Raw genomic sequence first — 16554 nt, forward strand, 5'->3', positions numbered from 1 at the left:
GTCTGTAGGACGTCATATTCGTGGTGTAGAAATTTTAATGGCCAGTAGTGTACTTACTGCGCATGGTCTCTTATTGTGCATGGTCTCCTTCGTCCTTTAGACGGGGTTTTCACTTTGGAAATTAAAAAAAAAAAAAAAAAACTCCTCAGGATTCACGTCTGGAGAGTACAGAGGATGAGGCAGCACAGTGATTTTGTTTTTTGTGCAGTAGTCACGCGCCAAAAGGGACGAATGTGCGGCTGCGTTGTCGTGACGCAAGAGCCTTGACTTGTCTCGCCACAGTTCAGGCCGTTTCCTTCACAAATTTTCTGGCAGGCGTCGCAACTCGTCCCGATAGAGCCATCGCTTAACAGTTTGTCCCTGTCGCACGAAGCCATAATGAATTAATCCTTCAAACTCAGACAAAATTGACATTTGACCTGAACTCACTAACTCATTTCGGTCTTGGAGAACATTTCCCCACCCACTGTGAGGATGCATCATAATCTTAGACCCACGGTTCATCACCAGTTATGGTTCCCTTAAGGAACATCTCGTTCTCATCTGCGCGATCCAAAATCTCTTGACAGATTGCTGCGGAGGTCTTTCTGGTCTTGCTTGACTCATGAGCCGTGGGACGAACTTGGCGGCAAGAAAATGCATTCCAAGATGCTGTGCGAGGATTTCATGACATGATCCGACTTAAATGTTACATTCTTCTGGAATCTCTCGCACAGTCAGTCTTCGATTGGCACACACAATTTTGTTGATGTTCCTGACATGAGCGTTGTTGGTAGACGTCGAAGGGCGTTCTGAACAAAGGTCATCTTTAATTTCCGTCCTGATATTTTTAAACCGTGTGAACCATTTGTAACACCGAGTACGGCGTAAGCACTCATCACCGTACGCTTACTGCACCATTTGACGTGTCTCTGAAAAGGTTTTCTTGAGTTTCACGCAAAATTTAATGCACACGCATTGCTCCTCTAACTGTGCCATCTCGAAATTCGCAAACTCTGCGACACAGTTCTACTCAATACAACACTGAACAGCATCTAACAGACATACAACAATGATAAACAGACCTCATAACTACAGCCACTGTTATACAAACAAATTTCAGATACAATCCCCACTATGTCTATCCATACACATGTTTTCGTCGTCTTTGTTTCTCGGCCTCTTTTTCCGCAGTCACAATTATACAATTTATATAGGTTAAATATCGTCTTTTGCGACATTAAGAAGTGTAATCAACACCAAGTGCGTCTCGCTTTACTTTAAAATCACCTTCAGTGGCACTGTAACAACACAGTTTTTCTTACAATTTTGGTTTTCTAAGATCATGAACAGTTCTCGCACTTTAATTTACTTATTACTGTTACTCACAGTTTTTTGTTTCTTACACCATAGGAAACGCACACATACGCATACACAAATATATAAACAAATTAAAATAGTAATAATAAGAAAATTTAAAAAACAGTAAATAAATAAACGCGCGCACACACACACACACACACACACACATATATATATATATATATATATATATATATATATATATATATATATATACAAACAAATTAAAATAGTAATAATAAGAAAATTTAAAAAACAGTAAATAAATACACACACACACACACACACACACACACACACACACATAGAGAGAGAGAGAGAGAGAGAGAGAGAGAGAGAGAGAGAGAGAGAAATAGCAGCCGCTCTCGCTACCACCGAAATTAAACAAAAGACGAAACCTTTGAGCACATCACAACAAAGTACAAAAAATGGCGAGATGGCAGTGGTTCTTCACAGTGCAAAAACGTGCGTGAATTTTATTTAGTGTTAGTGATTACGGCGTGAGCTAAAATAGAACAGCCGGCCGAAGTGGCCGTGCGGTTAAAGGCGCTGCAGTCTGGAACCGCAAGACCGCTACGGTCGCAGGTTCGAATCCTGCCTCGGGCATGGATGTTTTTGATGTCCTTAGGTTAGTTAGGTTTAACTAGTTCTAAGTTCTAGGGGACTAATAACCTCAGCAGTTGAGTCCCATAGTGCTCAGAACCATTTTTTTAAAAAAATAGAACACACATGTGAAGAAGGACATGAAGAATGGCGTAAGAAACAAGAAACCGTAACGTTAATAATTAATACTGCTTATAGTAGTAAGTTAAAGTATTATCCTAGCAACCCAAAAATGTAAGAAAATTTACACTGTTTGACTGACCACTGAAGATGCTTCAAAATAAAGCAAAACGCGTTTGGTCTTAGACTTTATCACAGTCGCAAAAGATGGAACTCAACATACATAATTTTTACCTATTCATACCGTTGTCATACGTCAATAGTATTAATAAAACAGTGGACAGCATTAAAGGGGCTGGTTGATCTGAGAACTAACAGAACGTGCCAAACACCCAAAAACACATTAAAACCTTCGTCCAGTTAAACTGCGAAGGAGTCCTCACGCCACGCAAAATGTCAATGTTCTTGCTATCGTCTCTTCATCACGTAAAACTGAGGGTAAGTTCCTGCGTAAACAAAAGACTTCCCTCCTATCGAAATACATAACGCACGATACTAAAACATGTCGCAGCTTGAATGTGATGGCACGAACACTGCACTCAGGCAAATGTTTATGGTACAAGAGGTAAGCATGTATCATTGGGCAGTGTCCGATACGGAGGTGAGTGAGGATCACCTCGTTCCTTCTTTGAGTTCGAAAGGAAGTGCGCCACGGTCGAATAATTGGTTTGGCCGACGGCAAACTTGTTGTGGGCCACTTCCACAGCTTATCCAATTAGCCAACACTCCCTTAGTCATCCACGACACGATAGCTTATGCGAAGGCACTAAAGTGAACTGTGGTACTTTTCTTGCAGACTGCTTTCGCTGCTTTGTCGAGCTTCTCATGCCCCCCGATTCCCGTGTGTCCAGGGACCTAGCAGAAGACCACCTCTTTCTTCTGCCTGTGCGGGACGTGCATAGTGGACCGTAAGATTACCCGGTAAGAGTGGCGCTGCCCCTGAGTTACAATCGTCGCCGTAAGCGAGCGACGCATCGGCAGGTAGGACCTGAGCGTTTGCCACGGAGGCGTGCTGTGGTGTGGCGGCCGCGGTCGCGGCCTTGGCAGCGCCTACAGTGTGACGTCACGAGGCGGCCCCAAGGTCCAGCCCACAACACCTCTGCTGCGGCTGCTGGGCCACCTACAGCACGCCACACACTTTCGCTTCAGGAAGCGGAAACCTGTCGAAGGTGCAATGAATACGGTTATACGAGGGGCGTTTGAAAAGTCCGTGCAAAAATAAAAACTACTTACGTGTTTGGGGTAAACCTTTTTTATTTTTCGACATAGTCTCCTTTTAGACTTAAACACTTCGTCCAACGCTGTTCTAATTTGTTGATCCCTTCCGTATAATAGGAATTGTCCAAGTCTGCAAAATAGCTATTAGTTGCTGCAATCACATCCTCGTTTGAATAAAATCTTTATCCCGCCAGCCATTTCTTCAAATTGGGGAACAAATAGTAGTCCGAGGGAGCCAAGTCTGGAGAATAGGGGGGATGTGAAACGAGTTGGAATCTTATTTCCATTAACTCTGTGACCACAACTACTGAGGTGTAAGCCGGTGCATTGTCGTGATGGAAAAGTGACAAAACGACGCTTGAAGTCCTGCGGATCCTTCCTGAACAGCTGCAAACCATCCTTGCAACACTTCACACGATTCCGCTTTTGGTCAAGCGAGAGCAATCGCGGAACCCATCTTGCGGATAGCTTTCTCATGTCCAAATGTTTATGCAAAATATTATTTACCCGTTCATTCGAGATGCCCACGTCACTAGCAATATCACGCACCTTAACTCTTCCGTCATCCATCACCATATCATGGATTTTATCAGTGATTTCTGGAGTCGTAACCTCCACAGCACGTTCAGCATCACTTGTGCCCATATGGCCACTCCGAAAATTTTGAAACCACTTATAAATTGTTCTAATCGAAGGTGCAGAGTCACCGCAATGTTTATCAAGCTTCTCTTTAGTACCCTAGGGGGTTTTGCCTTTCATAAAGTAATGTTTAATCACCACACGAAATTTTTTTTTGTTTATTTTTTGACAATCACTCGATTTCCTTGATTCACACGAATTCCAAACACAAATAAATAGACCAATATGGCTCAAAGTTTGTGTGCGTTCTTTCCAAAGATGCTACTAACTAAACATGACCTCGATACGTGCCGGTGGTGCCATCTCTCGGACTTTGCCGGGACTTTTCAAACGCCCTCGTACACGTGGTTGGCCGCATCCCTAGGAAACATGCAGTTGCTATTTATTTCACGGTTGACGTCGCAGGAGCCTGATTAGCTCTGGTGGCCTGCGATGTTAGCTGGGCTAAATAAGATATCCCCAAGTTCCTTCGCCATAGTCTGGTAGGTCACTATAGAGAACCAACTGTTGAGTGGTACGTTTTATAGCTAAATGTAATCAAACGTATTACCACAACGTGGCCAACAATCTGTGATTTAACTACGTAGCTGCTTCTAACCGGGCTGGACTGGGAGGATAATGTTAGCGGTGTCGCTGCATAAATAGATGAGCTTCTGGTCCAAGTTCACCGAGCGACATGACGCACTGATTAAGGCACAGGACTCGGTTCAAATCCCCGTTGATCCATCCAGATATAGGTTTGCCGTGATTTCCGTATGTGGGTTAAGGCGAATGCGGGGATGATTCCCTCGAAAAAGCACGGCCGATTTCTCGCCCCCCCCCCACCCCCCGCCCCTCTGCATGCACCCATCATTCCCCAACTCGATTTTGTATTACGTCTCTAACGTCTGCGTATGTCTCAGAAGACTCGAGGCGACAGCTGTGCATAAAAGTAGCGAGTGCTCTGTCTCCAACGTGTGAACAACAAACACAATAATTATTCACAACACAACCTTTTTACTTATGAAAGGGAGATGGTGTGTAGGTTTTTGGGATTACACTTAGATGAAAAAAGATAGATGTTAGTAATTTTCGGAATGTGTCCTGCCGATATAATCGCCTCACATACTGTTGTTTGCGGAAAGGGAAACTGTTACGATGAGACAGATTACTTCCAAACAAATAATGAACTTTACTTTCCTGTACGTGGCAAAGGGACTGGGACAACAAGCACACCGGCCGTCGTGTTTATGAACTGTTTCCAGACATCCATGAAAGAGAGGAACTGCTTCATACGAACCGAAGTAGAGGCATAACGGGACACGAACGGTACCCTCGCCATGTGCATAACATCGGCAAAACACAATCGGACAATTCTTATGTTGTGAGGTCGGTACAGTATTATAGTGGTCTCTAAACAGTGACAGTACTGTAGATGTGGACCATCGCTTTGCATTAACAGAACCTGATTCCTGTACAGCCCACAGGCTTCACTGGATGCGGATATGGAGAGGCATGTGGTCAGCACACCGCTCTGCCGGCCGTATGTCAGTTTCCGCGACCGGAGCCGCTACGTCACAATCAAGTAGCTCCTCAGCTTGCCTCACAAGAGCTGAGTGCACCCCGCTTGCCAACAGCGCTCGGCAGACCGGATGGTCACCCATCCAAGTGCTAGCCCACCCCGACAGCGCTTAACTCCGGTGATCTGACGGGAACCGGTGTTACCACTGCGGCAAGGCCGTTGGCACTACTCTAAATAAGACCACCAGTAAATCCCTCATAGCATCCTTGAAAGGATCAACTCAAAGGAATGCAGATGGCTGGAGCGTCAAGAGCTTCGGAGGATACCTTAGTCACATTTTCAGGCCATTTCGGTTTCCTGCCTAGGTCCTGCGTGTTAAATGGAACCATTATTACTATTATACTGAACATATATATTTAAGACTGTTTCGATTCTCCTGGTTGATCTTGTATTATTGTTCGTAAGTACAGAAGCACAACTGGTTTTCTGTTTCTTGTTATTGCGAGTAGACATAGTTAATACGCAATAAATTCTGTTTACTTCGAAATCTGCGTTCACACTGCGTAGCCAGAAATCAAACCACTGGCACGAGGCGACGCCAGTTACTACAAGGCCATTGGGCTTCATTTGGAAAACAGAAATTTCAAAATGTGGTATACGGCGAACGCCAAACAATATGTAATCACACGAGGTTTACCCAGAGAGGCAAAGAACTGGATGGCAGTAGAGTTAAACGTAAGAATTGCATCGGAAGCTGAAGAATGCTTTTATACAGGGTGTTACAAAAAGGTACAGCCAAACTTTCAGGAAACATTCCTCACACACAAATAAAGAAAAGATGTTATGTGGACATGTGTCCGGAAACGCTTAATTTCTATGTTAGAGCTCATTTTAGTTTCGTCACTATGTACGCTCAATGGAGCACGTTATCATGATTTGGTCGAAGTGTTCGTACGCTTCTCAACAACAAATTCGGTGAACGATGGATTGGTAGAGGCGGACCAATTCCATGGCCTCCACGCTCCCCTGACCTCAACCCTCTTGATTTTCATTTATGGGGGCATTTGAAAGCTCTTGTCTACGCAACCCCGGTACCAAATGTAGAGACTCTTCGTGCTCGTATTGTGGACGGCTGTGATACAATACGTCATTCTCCAGGATGCGACGGAGGGTGGATGCATGTATCCTCGCTAACGGAGGACATTTTGAACATTTGCTATAACAAAGTGTTTGAAGTCACGCTGGTACGTTCTGTTGCTGTGTGTTTCCATTCCATGATTAATGTGATTTGAAGAGAAGTAATAAAATGAGCTCTAACATGGAAAGTAAGCGTTTTCGGACACATGTCCACATGACATACTTTCTTTGTGTGTGAGGAATGTTTCCTGAAAGTTTGGCCGCACCTTTTTGTAACACCCTGTATACATTATATTTTGTTATCAATTTTTAATTTTATTTTTTCCGTTTTATACATTTTACACGGTTTTTTGCTATAATTCTCATACTAACTACTGTTGTTGTTATTGTATTAATCTAAAAAAGACCAGCCCGGACAGACATGCGTGATAAAGCGTCGGTTCCGGGAGGCTGAGGGAGATGTGGCGGCCCCGAATTACCTTGGGGAGTCGGTGTGTCGGCCAGCCTGGACGTGGTTTCTAGGCGGTCTCCCCACATCCTACGTCCCAACAGGTGAATATCGGCCTCGTACCCAAGTCTCCTCTCAGTTACGCGATTCACAAACATTTCACTCGATTTCCCAGGAATAACATTACACGCAGCTGGGATAGACAAATTCCGTCCCGGGGTTAACGGGGTGGCGACAGGAAGATCTTCAGGCCATCCAACATACTAGCAATACCAAATCCGTTAATAGCCAGGCCAACCCCTCGCCGATGCAGAACAGAGGCACAAAGAGAAAGAAGACGAATTATTAGGATGAAAAAGATCGTAATATTCTTAATATATTGCTACTGTCATGAACAGAAAGATGTGTTTATCTGACTGTTGACGACAACAAGGGAACAGTTCATGCTAATTCATAACCTCAGTAAATGTTAATGTGTACGGGGACAGACAGCACGTTTCCTGCATGCAGCTGTAAGCAAACGCCATGAAAATATTACGAGCGCTTCAGAGAGGCGGTTTACCTTAGTAATAACTGTACTTCAACAGCGTCTCTGAAACAGCCATCTGTCTGGATCATCGAAGGAATAGGTCATAGACGTCATCTGATGTCCTCATCATAAACCAGGCTCTCTTTTGTCTGGGAAGACGGCACTCTAGTCCATAATAGGGGAGCGCTCTTGCAATAATAATAGACGTATCAGGTGCAGATGCCGTTTAAAACCCACTCTTTTTACAGCTTTTTTCGCACTCAGTTGATGCGACCCACCACGCCTGCGTTCATCTCTGAGTAGAACATACACCCAACGACCAGAATCATTTGTTGGATCTATTCCAGTTTCTGTCTCCCCTAGCGTTTTATCCTCTCCAGCTCCCTCTAGTATCATGGAAGTTACTCCCTACCGTTTTATGTCCTATCATCCTGTTCCTTCTTCCTGACAATCTTTTCCTTGTATTCCTTTCTTCACCCATTCTGCAGAGAATCTCCGCATTTGTTATACAAGTTCACCTAACTCTCAACATCCTATGGAACTACCATCAGCTTAAACTTAACATCGAGTCGTGTGTGTAGCGTATTCATTTTGCAAGGTGGCATTGTGCTGTTTCCCTCTGTTGCAGGCAAAAATCTGAAAGTCCATAATTACGACTAAAATAACATACACTGACGGAACAAATTCATTACGCCAAGACAGAGTTGTGAGATATAAACGAAAGTCGGTAGGCGTGTTTCTACATCTGAACGATAATGTCTGTTCAAATTTCGTGCCAGTCGCGTAAGAGTGGCGCTGGTAGGGGAGCTCCGAGCCAGATGCCCTGCAGCGTGCATTCCAAAGACGCCAAACCACCGCCATTTGCGACTTCAGTGGTGTCAAAAGAGAGCTCATCGCAGGCCACGGTGGCGTCTACTGTGTTTTCTGATGCCGGCCGATGTGGCCGACCGGTTCTAGGCGCTTCAGTCCGGAACCACGCGGCTGCTACGATCGCAGGTTCGAATCCTGCCTCGGGCATGGATGTGTGTCATGTCCTTAGGTTAGTTAGGTTTAAGTAATTTCAAGTTCTAGGGGACTGATGACCATAGATGTTAAGTCCCATAGTGCTCAGAGCCATTTGAACAATTCCCTAAATTTCATTACTCTACTGTAATTATTTTTTGGCGTTGCAATTTTTTCCCGTCAGTGTACAATCAAAATATCGATCAAGAAATAGTCCTAATTAACAACGAAACATAGAACTACTTCATGAGTTTTTGTGTTGAGGGCATCTGAGGAATACGACTGGAAGGAAACGAGAAGTAATAAACAGAAGAGTTAAAATGACCTCTTATGCGTTAGTAACCGAATAGGATTTAAACACACAATTATTTATTTATTTTGCGGAAGAGAGGTACGGTACACATAAAACTTATTGATTGGATTTTACGCGTCCGAAACCAGTCTTCCAATGTATATGAAACTTACTATATATATACACTCCTGGAAATGGAAAAAAGAACACATTGACACCGGAGTGTCAGACCCACCATACTTGCTCCGGATACTGCGAGAGGGCTGTACAAGCAATGATCACACGCACGGCACAGCGGACACACTAGGAACCGCGGTGTTGGCCGTCGAATGGCGCTAGCTGTGCAGCATTTGTGCACCGCCGCCGTCAATGTCAGCCAGTTTGCCGTGGCATACGGAGCTCCATCGCAGTCTTTAACACTGGTAGCATGCCGCGACAGCGTGGACGTGAACCGTATGTGCAGTTGACGGACTTTGAGCGAGGGCGTATAGTGGGCATGCGAGAGGCCGGGTGGACGTACTGCCGAATTGCTCAACACGTGGGGCGTGAGGTCTCCACAGTACATCGATGTTGTCGCCAGTGGTCGGCGGAAGATGCCCGTGCCCGTCGACCTGGGACCAGACCGCAGCGACGCACAGATGCACGCCAAGACCGTAGGATCCTACGCAGTGCCGTAGGGGACCGCACCGCCACTTCCCAGCAAATTAGGGACACTGTTGCTCCTGGGGTATCGGCGAGGACCATTCGCAACCGTCTCCATGAAGCTGGGCTACGGACCCGCACACCGTTAGGCCGTCTTCCGCTCACGCCCCAACATCGTGCAGCCCGCCTCCAGTGGTGTCGCGACAGGCGTGAATGGAGGGACGAATGGAGACGTGTCGTCTTCAGCGATGAGAGTCGCTTCTGCCTTGGTGCCAATGATGGTCGTATGCGTGTTTGGCGCCGTGCAGGTGAGCGCCACAATCAGGACTGCATACGACCGAGGCACACAGGGCCAACACCCGGCATCATGGTGTGGGGAGCGATCTCCTACACTGGCCGTACACCACTGGTGATCGTCGAGGGGACACTGAATAGTGCACGGTACATCCAAACCGTCATCGAACCCATCGTTCTACCATTCCTAGACCGGCAAGGGAACGTGCTGTTCCAACAGGACAATGCACGTCCGCATGTATCCCGTGCCACCCAACGTGCTCTAGAAGGTGTACGTCAACTACCCTGGCCAGCAAGATCTCCGGATCTGTCCCCCATTGAGCATGTTTGGGACTGGATGAAGCGTCGTCTCACGCGGTCTGCACGTCCAGCACGAACGCTGGTCCAATTGAGGCGCCAGGTGGAAATGGCATGGCAAGCCATTCCACAGGACTACATCCAGCATCTCTACGATCGTCTCCATGGGAGAATAGCAGCCTGCATTGCTGCGAAAGGTGGATATACACTGTACTAGTGCCGACATTGTGCATGCTCTGTTGCCTGTGTCTATGTGCCTGTGGTTCTGTCAGTGTGATCATGTGATGTATCTGACCCCAGGAATGTGTCAATAAAGTTTCCCCTTCCTGGGACAATGAATTCACGGTGTTCTTATTTCAATTTCCAGGAGTATATATATATATATATATATATAGTCATAATTACTCCAGTCTACTATATATATATATATTTAACACTCACCGGCCATTTGACCGTCTTCTTCTGTGCGGATGCACAAACAGTGCCCGAACTCTTACGGGAATCGGCAGTAAAGCCGCGAGTAAGGAGTATAATGGGCAGCGGCACTATGAATATATTGCGGGACAATAAGTTGCGAATGTGGGTCTCACGGGAGGCGTGCCAGAGATAAGTCCCTGCAGTCGCACTATCCTGTGTGTCCTCGGTGGCTCAGATGGATAGAGCGTCTGCCATGTAAGCAGGAGATCCCGCGCTCGAGTCCCGGTCGGGGCACACATTTTCAACTGTCTCAGTTGACTTATATCAACGGCTGTATGCAGCTAAGGATCTTCATTTCATTGTTATTTCATTCTAACGAGCTGCATGGTCACCGATCTTCATATATTTACAATCAGTGAGTTGTAAGTTACGGCAGTTGAGACCCAAACATTTAATGCGAAAAACAGTTTAAAACCGTGGATAGCTCATCAGGCAATGGAGAGACTTGTGGTGAGATTTGCAATGGGAAACAGGAGAACGAACAAATGGATGGGCGAACAGACTGGAGTAATTATAGCTGACTAGCGGCGACACAGAATACGAAGCTGGCGGAATCTGGATCTGAGGACGGTCTGAACTGGTCGTCAGATAACTTAGTTGTGATTGTTCGGAAAATAAAAGTTATTCTAATCACTACAACGTTAGCACTCCAAACGACGGAACATCGTACTTGGTACATTATAACACACTCCCAGATCTGCGGGACTCGTCACTGAAGACAATTCCACTCCAGTCAATGAGATTCCAGGCCGACGACGGTTGTGGAGACGACACGCACAGCGGTGGGATACCATCCTGACTTTTGCCCGCCATACGGCCTGACAACCAGAAGTCATTCGCTGAACCCTTACAGCACAGCCATACGTCGACGGTATTCTCGTACATCCCGCTTTGTTGTTCTTCGTGGCAAGCCGTCCGAGGCTTACATTTCAGCAAGATAATGCCCGCCAGCACAAGGCGAGAGTTTCTACTGCTTGTCTTCGTGCTTGCCAAACCCTACCTTGGCCCTGAAGGTCATTGGATCTCTTCCCAACTAGAGAACGTTTGAAGCATTACGGGCAGCTTCCTCCAACCAGCTCGGGATTCCGGGATTCTGATGATCTAACGCGACAGTTGGACAGAATTTGGCACGATATCGCTCAGGAGGAATCCAACAACTCTATCAACAATGCCAAGCCGAATAACAGCTTGAACAAGGGCTGCAACCCTTAGAGTGTATTTATAAAACGCCCGTACAGCCGAGAACGCTAACGCGCCCCTTCCAGAGACGGGGATCTAAGCCAGCCCCGCATCGAATCCGCCTTACCGATTACAAATCTTTACCACATTTCATAATGGGATCTACGTTAGATTCAGACAGTTGAAGTGCACTGAATTTTTTCAGTTAGTTATGGTGGCGTCAGGAATGGCATCGGCCAACCGACTGCCACCACTATTGCCAAAACAGATACAACAGTTCCGACCCTGTGGAGAAACGGGAAAAGTCAACAGGAAAGAAAGAAGAAGATACTTTATAATACACTACTGGCCATTAAAATTGCTACACCAAGAGGAAATGCAGATGATAAACGGGTATTCATTGGACAAATATATTACACTAGAACTAACATGTGATTACATTTTCACGAAATTTGGGTGCATACAACCTGAGAAATCAGTACCCAGAACAACCACCCCTGGCCTTAATAGCGGCCTTGATACGCCTGGGCATTGAGTCAAACACAGCTTGGATGGCGTGTACAGGTACAGCTGCCCATGCAGCTTCAACACGATACCACAGTTCATCAAGAGTAGTGACTTGCGTATCGTGACGAGCCAGTTGCTCGGCCACCATTGACCAGACGTTTTCAATTGGTGAGACATCTGGAGAATGTGCTGATCAGGGCAGCAGTCGAACATTTCCTATATCCAGAAAGGCCCCTACAGGACTTGAAACATGCGGTCGTGCATTATCCTCCTGAAATGTAGGGTTTCGCAGGGATCGAATGAAGGGTAGAGCCACGGGTCGTAACACATCTGAAATGTAACCTCCACTGTTCAACGTGCCGCCAATGCCAACAAGAGGTGCCGAGACGTGTAACCAATGGCACCCCATACAATCACGCCGGGTAATACGCCAGTATGGCGATGACGAATACACGCTTCCAATGTGCGTTCACCGCGATGTCGCCAAACACGGATGCGACCATCATGATGCTGTAAACAGAACCTGGATCCATCCGAAAAACTGACGTTTTGCCATTCGTGCACCCAGGTTCGTCGTTGAGTACACTATCGCAGGCGCTCCTGTCTGTGATCCAGCGTCAAGAGTAACCGCAGCCATGGTGTCCGAACTGATGGTCCATGCTGCTGCAAACGTCGTCGAACTGTTCGTGCAGATGGTTGTTGTCTTGCAAACGTCCCCATCTGTTGACTCAGGGATCGAGACGTGGCTGCACGACCCGTTACAGCCATGCGGACAAGATGCCTATCATCTCGACTGCTAGTGATACGAGGCCGTTGGGATCCAGCACGGCGTTCTCTATTACACTCCCGAACCCACCGATTCCATATTCTGCTAACAGTCATTGGATCTTGACCAACGCGAGCAGCAATGTCGCAATACGATAAATCGCAATCGCGATACTCTACAATCCGTCCTTTATCAAAGTCGGAAACGTGATGGTACGCATTTCTCCTCCTTACACGAGGCATCACAACAACGTTTCACCACGCAACGCCGGTCAACTGCTGTTTGTGTGTGAGAAATCGGTTGGAAACTTTCCTCATCTCAGCACGTTGTAGGTGTCGCCACCGGCGCCAACCTTGTGTGAATGCTCTGAAAAGCTAATCATTTGCATATCACAGCATCTTCTTCCTGTCGGTTAAATTTCGCGCCTGTAGCACGTCATCTTCGCGGTGTAGCAATTTTAATGGCCAGTAGTGTATTTATGCCTACAACGTTCGCATGAAGGCTGTAAATTGCCTACATCATGAAAGAAACTTTAAAATCTGTATTGTTAAAACTGAAGCCTCGGATATACCGGAGAAAAATAATCATTGCATTCATATAAAACCCACTTAGAACTGTTCTAGACAGGGCACAGAGCAAGGTATTGCTTAGCCCATGGCAAGCACTGTATATCAGTCATGTTGAATGCCGGCTCCTAGGGATGAGCTTTGTGTCAGCTCGCGGAGCGCACATCACCGGTACTCTACTAACACTAAGTTTTGAAGTATGTAGGAGTTACTCACAGACAGCTGGTCCTCTGGTAGTTGTCTCTCCTGTATCCGACCTGAAACACAAATAAACTGTCGTCAGATTCTACGTGAGACCTTGCATCTATGACATAAACCTGTTGCACATCTGTCGCACCAGCACTGCAACAGCATACCTCTTCGCTCCGTCCTCCATAATACCGAAATCCCGTATTGTTGTTATATGCTACGTTTACTACAAGTAAAGTTTTTCATTGTCGATTAAGTTAGATAGGAGGAAAACACAAAACCACGGCAGTAATAGTACCCTGCATATTACACTGGCCAGAAAGGCAAAAGCTTTTAGATATGTTTCAGTGAAAACTGGAGTACAGCCAACTTTACCAGTTTCCTTCTTCACAACATTGTAACCATCGCATAATCTGCGAGTGTGAAACATAAGGTGCATCCAGCATACTGCTATGGTCATACGCTGCATGCATCTTACTTTGACACTCGCAGATAGTAGATAATTATGACCTTATGAAGTAGAGCAATGTGCGGAAGGATTGCACATCTGTCACGTTAAACGATTCTTTACAGTTGTTGCAGGATCTTCTTCCCACCGCAGCGATGTCTGAGATTTGATGTTTTACCAGATTCCTGATATTCACGGTACACTTGTAAAATGGTCGTACGGGAAAACCCCCACATCATCGCTACCTCGGAGTGCTGTGTCCCATCGCTCGTGCGCAGACTGTAACACTACGTTCAAATTCACTTAAATGTTGATAATCTGCCATTGTAGCAGCAGTAACCGATCTAGCAAGCGCGCCAACCACATGCTGTCTTATACAGACGTTGCCGACCGCAGCGCCGTTTTCCGCCTGTTTACACACCTCTGTATTTGAATACGCATGCATATACAAGTTTCTTGGGCGCTTCAGTGTATTTTGTAGGTAAACACATGACGCGAGAGTGATCTGGTTACAGATCTGTGGTGCGGACGTCTCTCTGCTGTTGTTCCCCTACAGGGATTTGATAAGACGGAAAGAAATAGAAATTCGAGCAGTGACTACGTGCTTCATAAAGGAAGGTATGAAAGCAAAGGAAATTCATGCCAATTTTCACAAAACACTGGGGAACTCTGCTGCTTTATAGCCACCACCTTGCTAAATTTGGTCGGAACACCTTAGATGGTCAGTGTAGTGGTCGGCGAAAATGTGCCACTATCCAAGAAATTATTGCAAAAGTGCATAAGGTGGTCATGAAGGACAGCCAACTGAAAGTGCAAGAAATCTCTGAAGCTGTAGGGATGTCATCTGAGCGGGCGCATCACATTTCATTAGCAGAACTGTATACGAGAAAATTATGTACTGGATGGGTGCAGCGACTCTAAAGGCAATACGTCGGAACGGTTATGACGTCATTTTTATGGGATTCTAGAGGGACTCTGCTGAAAAACTTTCTTCTCACTGATCAAACAATTACAGGACAATACTAGGATAACCTCCTGAGCCAACTACAGCAAAAAACAACCTTTCATCAAGGTACTGAGCGTCCACACACAAGTGTTGTTATCATGCAAAAATATATAACTAAGATACGAATTGTTGTCGCATCCGCACTTATTTGCCTGGACTCCAACAGACTTTAATCTCCTTCCCATGCCATAAATTTTCAGGGTGGACGGAGATCTTCTTCAACCAGAGATCTGAAGGCCGATGTTGCCGGGTATTTTGCAGGTCTGGAGGAACCTAATTTTCGACATGAGATCAAGGCTTGGGAACATCGCAGCATCGATGTTATCATGAAAAATAAAAACGTTTCACTGAGGTAAGTCGTTTCTTTCTATTCCATTCCGAGAACCTTATTACTTTTATTTGTTTCATGAGATACATGGATAGCTTCCGGCTGAGTAATTTTCACAGTAGACACCAAATTAAATGCTGTACAGCGGTTGAGTCATGTGTAGTCCCGACGGAGGCACACCAGTTATCCCTGTTAGGGTTACGAAATTAATGAAGTTTGTGTCATTTATACGAGGAGCGGCAGGGGGCTTAAACGTAAATGAGGTACGCGATTACGTTATTGACGCTTCAGTCGACCGAGTCGGATTAATTTTCGATCTGGGAATCAAAAGCTCAATCGGAAATTGTTTGAGGGCGCACGAGAGCGTGACGAAAGCGCGCGCCAGCTGCGGGCGAGGCAAAACCCCGGGGAGAGACTTGCAGCTCAGTAGCGGAGGGAAAACTTCGGTGGCGAACGCTCTCTCTCCAATACTCACGCTACACAGCGGAGCCCAAGCCACGTCTCACGTTTCTGCAAATCTTTTCTAAAGTTTCATTCAATCCTGCTTCGCATTTGACTGAACATTAGCAAGGAAAACCATTGCAGTTTGACAAACCAGAGGTGGAGGTTTTAATATAATTGCATGGCCACAGTATAGACACTTAACTGAATTGACGAGTAATATTTTGTTTACTTGAGAAGTTACTAAAAATTTTCGTAATCATTTTATCATTTTCTATGTGCTTCCCAGGTAGGAAGAGAGAGAGAGAGAGAGAGAGAGAGAGAGAGAGAGAGAGAGAGAGAGAGAGAGAGAGAGTAATCAGATCATGTTATTTATTAGGTATGCAAGTATTCTTCAATGTTGACAAGCATTTACCATCGTCAGATGCTACGAAAAATTGTTATTTTTGCTAGTTTCGATGATAATTTCATTAAACACAGAGGTTTGGCAGTCACAGTATTTCTGTTCAATCACACTCTAAATAACTTCAAAACTGCAGACTTGTGTGGGCAAGGCATCTACCAATTAGACAGATTCACAAATG

General features: G+C 45.7%; 1 protein-coding gene and 1 pseudogene across 1 annotated transcript in view; both read right to left on the reverse strand.

The window, feature by feature from the left end:
• LOC126474227 (uncharacterized) overlaps window positions 1-16554 on the reverse strand; it is a 919981-nt gene that overhangs the window by 518700 nt on the left and 384727 nt on the right. Inside the window, exon 4 of the mRNA XM_050101692.1 lies at window positions 13775-13815. Within this exon, the coding sequence (XP_049957649.1) occupies window positions 13775-13815 (41 nt within the window). The remainder of the gene's footprint in view (window positions 1-13774; window positions 13816-16554) is intronic.
• LOC126476189 (5S ribosomal RNA) lies at window positions 5529-5646 on the reverse strand (annotated as a pseudogene).

Source organism: Schistocerca serialis, chromosome 4 (assembly GCF_023864345.2).
Source record: "Schistocerca serialis cubense isolate TAMUIC-IGC-003099 chromosome 4, iqSchSeri2.2, whole genome shotgun sequence".
Taxonomy (NCBI): domain Eukaryota; kingdom Metazoa; phylum Arthropoda; class Insecta; order Orthoptera; family Acrididae; genus Schistocerca; species Schistocerca serialis.